General features: G+C 32.4%; 1 protein-coding gene across 1 annotated transcript; it reads right to left on the reverse strand.

The window, feature by feature from the left end:
• Positions 1 to 512: 512 nt before the first annotated feature.
• On the reverse strand, positions 513 to 6502 carry LOC102602627 (probable protein phosphatase 2C 12). The gene is made up of 10 exons (XM_006354837.2): positions 6290 to 6502; positions 5627 to 5939; positions 4452 to 4623; positions 3310 to 3463; positions 3160 to 3223; positions 2864 to 2971; positions 1886 to 2011; positions 1550 to 1788; positions 1260 to 1462; positions 513 to 1175 (listed from the first exon to the last, which is right to left on the reverse strand). The coding sequence occupies exons 2-10, from the start codon at positions 5822 to 5824 to the stop codon at positions 1153 to 1155; spliced, it is 1287 nt and encodes a 428-aa protein (XP_006354899.1). The 5' UTR covers positions 5825 to 5939; positions 6290 to 6502; the 3' UTR covers positions 513 to 1152.
• Positions 6503 to 9378: the final 2876 nt, after the last annotated feature.

Consider the following 9378-nt stretch of genomic DNA (forward strand, 5'->3'; position numbering starts at 1 on the left):
GGTCCATACATAGCAAATCCAATGCCTAGATAGGACGTAGACAACACAATATACGGTCCAACACAAGATAAATAAAGAATCATATGTCTCACTCTCTCTGATACCATGTTAAGGTTAAATCCACTAGAAAGAGGACATTTTTATCAACTTAATTATGTCCTATCATTGTTTTGTATAGTATATGATAGGAGAGTGTACACTATAGCAAATATTAATGGCTCCTCACAAAGAAATCACAAATAATTTTTTTTCTGGTTTTTTCAGATGAAAGAATGTGATTTGACAAAGGAAAGAACAATTCCAGACCAAGAAGATCTCATTTGTGTTGTTGCTTTCCAATACTCCAATTTTTTGGTACATTGTCACATCATTGCAAGTCCAGAATTTACATTTACATGCCTAAAATTGTGTAAAATTCCAGAAATTTTAAAATAAAAGTCGGCAAAAGAATGCAAGGATATGCTGTATATTGATATTTTCAACATTAATATGATAAATCAATCAGACAAATATCGAAAACAACGTCCATATGAATCCACACTTCTTCATTTAAGTTCATTTCATATCATCGTCATATGAAATACAGTAAAAATAAGCCAAATATACGAAATACGTGCCAGTTTCCAATGCTTGCACTTCTTGCTTGAGAAGGGAGTGATTAATGTATAATACAAGAATTAATTTAATAAGAAGATGATCAGCAAGTTTCTCCTGGTAGAGGGCAAAGAGGAAAACAAAAACAAGACTCAAAAGAATCCTAATCAAACTTTACTAACTAATGATGTTACAACGAAAAATGGCGATCGTTGCCACGCCATTAATTCACTATTTTAGTGTACATTTGAACATAATCATAGATATTATCTCTGATGTGCTTTAATAAGGCCTTGAATTAAGATATCCTTAAACATATTCCAAATGTGAACCGTTTTTTAGAAATGGCCCAACTATGTACTATGCAGTTCAGAGCTCCAATTTCTGAGCTAGAGAAGGCAAACTAGAAGTACTAATGCATGTATTTCACAAGTCACAGAAGCCATTTCGCGTTGTTTGTTTACTGAAACAGAATGAACCATTAGGACAACGATGGCATACCTCTCAATTGTAAATAGTCTATGAAGCAGTCGTTAGTATGCATATTTGCTTAACTAGTCACTCACTACTGTATCTTCCATCTGCAGCAAATAGTAAAGTAAGGGTTATCGATATATTTCAAGGCAAATGAGTGCAGTGTGGCTACAGAGAGTGAGGCAACTGACCTCCAAAAGGTCTCCGTCCTTCCATAGCTTCTTTCTTCTCTTGGCAGCTTGAGCAAAGGAAAGGGCCGTCCCATGGCCGTGAACTTCTTGTATTCGAGGAGCCAGCATGTATTGAAACACCTTGTCCGGGCTTTATCTCTACTTGACAGACGGCACATATGAATAACTTAAACATGTTGCAGACTGGATATTTTGCGTCTAACCTGCAATTATGGGAAGAAAGCAAATATAACACGAGATCTGAGACATTGCAATAACTGAAATGGGACACACTTAGCATGAGACAAAACCTGTCTGAAAGTGATGCGGATCCTTCCTCAAATAGTTCTTCCACAACATCCGGTTCACAAAAATCTTTCTGAATATTAGAAGATGACTCGGAAGTCTTCTTGCGAAACATACACTTGAATACTCCTTTTCCTGACCTTTTGGGTGGTGGTGGCGGAGGAGGATTTGATTTTTCTGGGAGCTGTATATCGACCACAATACAGGTTGTATCATCTCGAATCCCTTTTGGCTGTACGGCGTCCTGCAAATTGGAGGAAGAGTTAAGACTAGATAGAAGCAAAATTAATGAAGGAAATAATATCATAATAAATCAATAAGATATCACGTAATGATCATACTTTAACAATTTGAGAAGCTGCAGCATCTGCAGGCATTCCACGACTACATTCAATAGCCGATTCAGCAGACAAAGCATCCCAGACGCCGTCACTTGCTATTACTAGCCTTCCACCAGCTGGTGTTAGCTGTTGACAAATATTTAGAATGTTTTAGAACAGATATGACATTCAATAAGGGGAAAAAAAGAGCTTGGGCAAATACAACACCAGCAATCAGGCCCATCTAAAGTTGTCATTCTAGATTATAGGAACACACAAATGAAAAATAAAATTCTTTCTTTATCTGAAGAAAAGAATCAGGTCCACAATGTTCGGAGGTTTCTAGGCATAGCTCATAATATCCCCTTACATTTCTTCATGCTAAGATCCAGCAACCACAAGTACTATGAACTCTATCTCCCCCACCCACCCCACCACCTCGCACAATCACATTGAGTTCTTGAAAAGGGATGATCTCATTGATGCCAACCTAATGATGGTAATTTTCTGACTTTATACTTCAACGCAAACATACAAAAAAAGATTTCAGGGACAGACAAACTAAATCAGGAACCAATACACTTTCTCCCCCAATATTTGCACCAATCAAGACTGGATTAAAAGGCTTATAATAATTGTGTATCGTCAAACAAGCATCCAAAGCAACAAAAAAATAAAATAATTGCAAAACCACTACACTATGGAAATCATTTAAGGGGAAAACTAAAGAAGAAGAGCAATCCTGACTAGAGTCCACCTCACCGTCAAGCACAATATTTATTGACATTCAATCAAGAAATATTAAATGCTTTAGAGTAGCACCTCAAGTCAAACTATACTATCCAATATCCATATCCCAAATTTGACAATCACTATAGAATACAGGGAAGAAGTAGTCTTTTCAAGTTAACTTGAGCTACACGTCATTGCAGATACACAAGGGAAATGAAGCAATGAGATCAAGCACATAAAAGCAAGCATAATACATGGTACACCAACCTTTACTTGCTTCACATAGGGTACAGGAACTATATATTCGCCAACATCCATATCTCCAATGGATCTCGAGAGGCAGAGTCCACCAGGCCAACATCTCAAAGGACCAATCTGAAATAAATTTAAATCACTGGTAAGACATAAAGCACAAAGCTAACCCACTTTGAAACTTCTTCCCGAAGAAGGAAGTTGGAGAAATGAAAACGAAAAAGACAACAAGAATGTATGTGTGTGGGGTGGGGTAGGGTGCAGTAATGTTTTAAAACCAGAGAGCATATGTAACAAGACCACCAACATACCTCTGTACCGCCACCAGCATTAAGCCGACCAACTTCTCCACCACAGGCTGTTATACGTTCCCTCCTATTCAATTGAAAACAAAAACAATCAATACCTTAATGCAAGAGGTGAAAGCATACTAATTAATTGGCTAAAGGCATTAATCTTACTCCTCTTCATTGCAATCAAGCCTATGATCGGCTGATAGATAATAAATTCCGCCTTCAGCAGATTCAAGTATGCATCGAGAATCGCCAACTGATGCAACTGTTACAACCCATCCTTCAATTATGACAAACGTGACTGTTGTCCCTGAGGTTTTTGCTGCAAGTTTGACACAATACAATGTCAGGAAATGCATAGTATAGTAGCAGACAATTAGATTGTTTCTTCTTTGAGAAAAGTCAACTATAGCGGAGATATTAATATTTGAAGCCAAGCCAGAAGGGAAAAAAAACATATAGCAAGAGGCCAAGAGCTGAAGGAAACGTGTATAATATCATCGGAAGCAAATACAAATTCAGAAGCCCCAAAGTAATAACAAGTCTTGCATCAACAAATGGAATATCACATGCCTTATGTGCCATGTTTGATCAAGCAGGCCTAATACCAGCACATAACCAAAATTACAAGGTTTCCTTGATTATCTACATTTCATGGCATAATAATGTAAGGACGTCAAAGCATTTTCGCTGCATCCTTCAATGAGTTCAGGCTAAGTTGATCAGAATCGGGTGCGGATATAGAGCTCGGATCCTTCACGATCCAAATTTTAAGACTCAAGGATACAGATCTATATACGGATACGGGTGCGGGAATTCGGAAAATAATTCAAAATATCTAAAAATAGAGTTATATGTCTAAATTATGAGACATTATGAGGAAAATTTACAAGGTATTCCGAGGAGAAAATATTGATCAAGAGGAGATTCCCAGAAGGTGATATAAGGAAATGGACTGATATAGAAATTTCTATACACAAGGTACTCCATTTTCTTCAATTTCACCTTGGCTCACGATTTGATTACATAAACCATTATATTTATCCCGGAATATATCCGTCAATTTTGACCAAAGTACCTAAAACCGGTTGAACAAATCCAGTAAGTATCCCATACCCACACCCATGGGAGCGACACCGAAAGTGAAGGATCCGGGCAACTTAGGGTTCAGGTAATTCACAACAAAAAGTCAACAGGGGCATCAGGAATTACTTCTCCACTTTAAATATAATTCACTCACTGGCTCTTGTTATACACACCAAATTGCAATATCTTGTTTCCAGAAATTAATGAAGAAACACTACTCATACCTTTTTCTTGGAAATCTTTATCCGTTTTCACAAATCCTGCAACCAAAGCTCTAGGCAGTGCTGCAACCCATTCATCTCTACTAAGATCAGGAGGAATAGCACTCAAGACATTCTGCAAGAGATTTTCTTTAGAATATATAGCGGCCGCTGACCCATTGTGCCCATCAAATAACTGCAAAGATGGGAGATCACAAATATTAGACGGACGTTATTTAAGAAAGGAAATGGTAAGTGCGATTATTGAAATTTAACATCTTAAACAGAATTTCCAGGTCAACAGAGATGTTAGGTAGTGATCAACACAGAAATTCTTTATTTGGAAAAGCATTAAAGTTGAAGAAATGAAAATGAGAAAAGGAAAAAGACAAAACTTAAAAGCTAATTCTGCATAGAGTAGAAAACATAACAATGTGATTACGGACTTATAAACGCAAAGATGGAAACTATATCTTATAAGTTCTACAAGTCAAAAACATAACCAATGGCACAGATTGAACAATCAGAGATGCCATTATACTTCAATAAGTCGACCAAATTCACAAGACATCCAATACTAGACAACAAACAGCAGGTTAGTCTGTAACCAGAGTTGCATCACTGCTACATAATATCGTATTAACTAGTTTCAAATACCAAAAACTAGAGAATCTCTGCAAAATCATGATTCTACGGAGGACACTCAATCACGTATACCACCAGGACCTCATGGGTGCACAAAAAGGAAACTAAAGATATACGATTATTCCTTTAGATTTACAAAATCATATTTCTATCCCTTCAAACGCCTCTCCTATTTCTCTCCTTCCATACAACCCACACAAGAGCTATCAGTACACCATCCCACACCTTAAGTTCCACTTTCATCTCCATCGCTAAATAGCCTAACCAAATGGGGCAATCAAACTTTTGCAATGAAACAACCTCAATATACACCTCTACTTACTAGATGTTGCATTTGAACAAATGAGTTAGCAGTTCCTTGTCAATGATAATCGGAACAAACAAAGTGTTCTCGACTTGCATCTTACACAATCCAACAAAGTCAAAACTATCCTTCTCAAACAATAAATCTATCTAATAATCCAACAATAACAAATATCAAACACATATAGACATATACAAGCATGAATTACAACATTAGCATATAAATGAAACATTTGTCTGAAAAATCTTACTCCAAAAACAGAATATGTAGCTACTCCATCACCCAAAACTCTTTGGCATTCTGCCTTGACAAACGTAAAATCTTCGCCTTTTTTGCTCTGACTAGCTTGACCATGAGAAAGCTCCGGACTTTCAATCTTCTCATTAGCCAATTCACGCTTCAACAACACAGATAATGGGACCGTCTGATGTTCACCCTTAGACAACATAATTTGGTCCCTTTCCAAATCACAAAAAAATTATATCTTCTTCTCCAAACAAAATATAACTAATCCTCTTTCATTGGCTGTTAACACAATCAGTCAACGCAAATCCAACAATTACCTATACAAATTAAAACACCCAAATCAATACATCTTTAAAAAAAAAAAACACAATCTAATCAAATACACGATCATACAAAATTAAATTTCTTCCATTCATACAAAAAAAATAGAACATTTCTAATACAATCAAAGATCTTCTCACTAACAAATCAAAAAACCCACATTCCAAATTCATAAATAGCAAAAAATAAAATGTATTTTTACACGGATAAAAATGAGAAGAAAAAAAAACAAAATATCTTAGAATTTGGATCATCGAGAAACACAGATCCCCACATTTCAAATTCTGCAAAAAAAATAAAAAATCCATTGTAGTGCATATACAATACTGTTTTAATTTTAATTTACCTTTGAACACTAAAAAAAATGTTATTGTCAATGTTGCACAATAAAAATGGAGTTTTTGGTGTTATTTTTTGTTTGAAGATTTTGGGTTTCGGAAAAAAGAAGAAGAAGATGCTATTTGTGTATAGATTTGAAGAAATGGTGATTTGTTTGTTGCATATTTAGATGTAAATAACATGTGCTGACAATGTCCGAGAAACGCATCCCTTATTTGGTTCGGCGTTAACACTAAAATAAAATAAAATAAAAAGCTGGAATATATGAGCTGTTAATTACCTTATCCTACGCCCTTTCTGCTAAATTGCGCAACTTGGCGCGTTTTCTTTTTCTCTTTTTCTCTTTCGGGAGAAGAAAACTATTTTTGTTAGAAAAAGATAATTTATTATTTTAGAGTAGTTTTGGATATTATAAAATTTTCTCATATCTCTTAAATTATGTATTCAATCAAACAATATCATATAAATTGTGATGGAGTGAGTAATTACTAAGTTACTTTTTGTTTCATTTATGACTTAAATCCGCTATCATAAATTTAAAGGTAGAGATGCTTATTATTCTAGTAATTCTCTTTTGTTTTTCTTAAATTATTAGTCAATTTAACTTTAGAAAATATTTGAAAATAATTATCACTTTAACAGTTTAAGAGTAAACTTGATACTCACTTTAATAAGTGCATGATATTTAAGAGGCAAAAGAAAAAATAACAGATCACTTTTATTAAATGAAAATGAAAACAACATTGTAAATCAATATATGCTTTGTATTTATTGTGTTATTGATTAACGTAAAAAAAATTAAGGTGACCCGTTAAAATAGTGTAAAATATTATTTTTAACAAGTTTTGTAACGTCTCAAAAAGAGTTTCTATATTTAAGCAAATAATTTTGTAACGTTCTGAAAAGAGTTTCTACATTTAAGCAAATCGCTCTAAGTATTTTTTTTCTTAGAAAACGTAATTTTAAAATCTTTTCTAAAAGAGTTTGCTTAATAACATGGAAAAGATTTAATCTTTTATTACATAAAATTATAAAAGAATAGAAGAAGGATGGGGACAATAAGAATTGAATCCACAAAATTTGTCATTTTGCATTCTCAAAGGTATTTGTTCTTTTTAGAGCAAATTTTCAACCTATTCCAATTCTTACAATTCAAAAAGGAGTTGGATAAAAAGTTATTCCTTCATTCCACTCTATCCAATTTGATATTATCTCTTCTTATTTTTAAAGAAAAAAGAGAGATAGAGAAATACATATATCCCACTTATATAAATTAATAAATTATAATAATTCAATATTCACATCAATTATAATACAAGAGAAATCTTAAGAAATGACTAAGTCTTAATCAAATACTTTTTGAATATAATCAATCAATATCTTGGTCCTTGGATGTTATTGACAAATTGAACTTTTCTTTATAATCAATTGTGCATTGAGCAAGAATAGGTCGTCATAGAAAAAACCAAGTCAAGAAGTTTAAATTATAAATATAGAATGATGGAGCTAAGATCTAAAATTTATGTGTTTTAAGCGTATCATTGAAGTCATGCACACAACTTATGAGGATGTTAAAGCATGATATAACATATCAAATATATGTCTTGTATATATTTTATGTATCAAAAGGCAAATTTGAGTGTGTCGTAAAAAAATATAAAGGTGAATTAGTTAGTAGTATATTTCCATAAGTTGACCATCCTAGGAATTAATTTCATTGAACCTATAACTCGTTTTAGTTTACTGATGAGTTTACAATTAAATATTTATATATTTTAATGAATTTTCTAATATAAATATATGATCTAAACCTTTCTACGCAAATTCATGCCCCCAAATAAATACTAGTATTAAATATCGAATAAGAAATTAAAAGAAAAATATGACGTTATCACCTTCTTTCTTTTTTCTAAACGTGAAACAGAAAAATTGCATGATTAGGTATGGTTCATGTTTTTTTTTCTCATACTACAACTTTTCAACTAACTATATGTTCAATTCTTATTTACATACTTTAATTCCTTGAAAATATTGTGAAATTACAGTTTCTTTTTCTAAACTATATTGCGTAACATAATTCCAAAAAAAAATTATTAAAAAATTGAAGGCAAGTATATTTAAAACTTTGGACTGACTTTCTTGTCAACAACTTTTCTGTTATGCACTTACTCTGAATAGGACCTCCTTGCATGTGACTTCTAAGAAATAAAATTATAAAAAGAAATAAGAGAATGGGCACTTTGGTAATTCATTTTTTCCGCTCGATATCTGATATTTGCGTAAAAACTTGATTAAATTCAAATTTATTCATTACAAGTTCCATTTACAAGAACAAAGCTTCCAACATTTTTTTTTAAAAAAAAACTTTAATTTAAAATCTCTAATTAAGAGTAAAAAGACCTCAACCATCATGACAATAAATATTGGTCTTTGGTGATTATTTTATTATTTCTTTAAGCAAATGGAATAGGCCGACTTATCACTTGAGTCGGCCAATGAGTAACTGATTGGCACGTAGAGCTATATTTAAGATTTTTCATTATTTTATTTTGTTATTAATTATTAATATTTATATTAATATTCGAGTAATTTTAGTTTGAATCACATAAGTTCATAAAAATAAGTACTTCCCATCTAAAATAAAGTCTCATATTCAAAATTTAAATACAAAATATTTAATTAATAATAAAGAGATCTTACATCTCTCATCGCAAGCCTCTGATTAACGACTCATACTAATAAACAGTTAGAAAAAGAACTCGCACTATAAATTGTGTTTTATATTAAATCAACTAAATATCTATTATTTAGTTATAGCTAAACAAAATATATCTATACTAAGTCAACTAATTTAACTTTATAAATTAAAGTGCAAACGGAGTTAAAATACTGTTATCAAGTCATTTTAGTCTAGTTATTATTTTTTATTTTTAGAAATTAAATTATATATATTTTAATAAATTCATAAAATTTTATATTAATCAAAATCATTACGATATAGTGAGATTATTTGACAAAATAAAATAAATAAAATTTGGGGAGTAAAATGTAATTATGGATAAATGTGGGGTAACATTTTCATATTCTCCGGTCTGT

Source organism: Solanum tuberosum, unplaced genomic scaffold, assembly GCF_000226075.1.
Source record: "Solanum tuberosum cultivar DM 1-3 516 R44 unplaced genomic scaffold, SolTub_3.0 scf00184, whole genome shotgun sequence".
Lineage (NCBI taxonomy): Eukaryota > Viridiplantae > Streptophyta > Magnoliopsida > Solanales > Solanaceae > Solanum > Solanum tuberosum.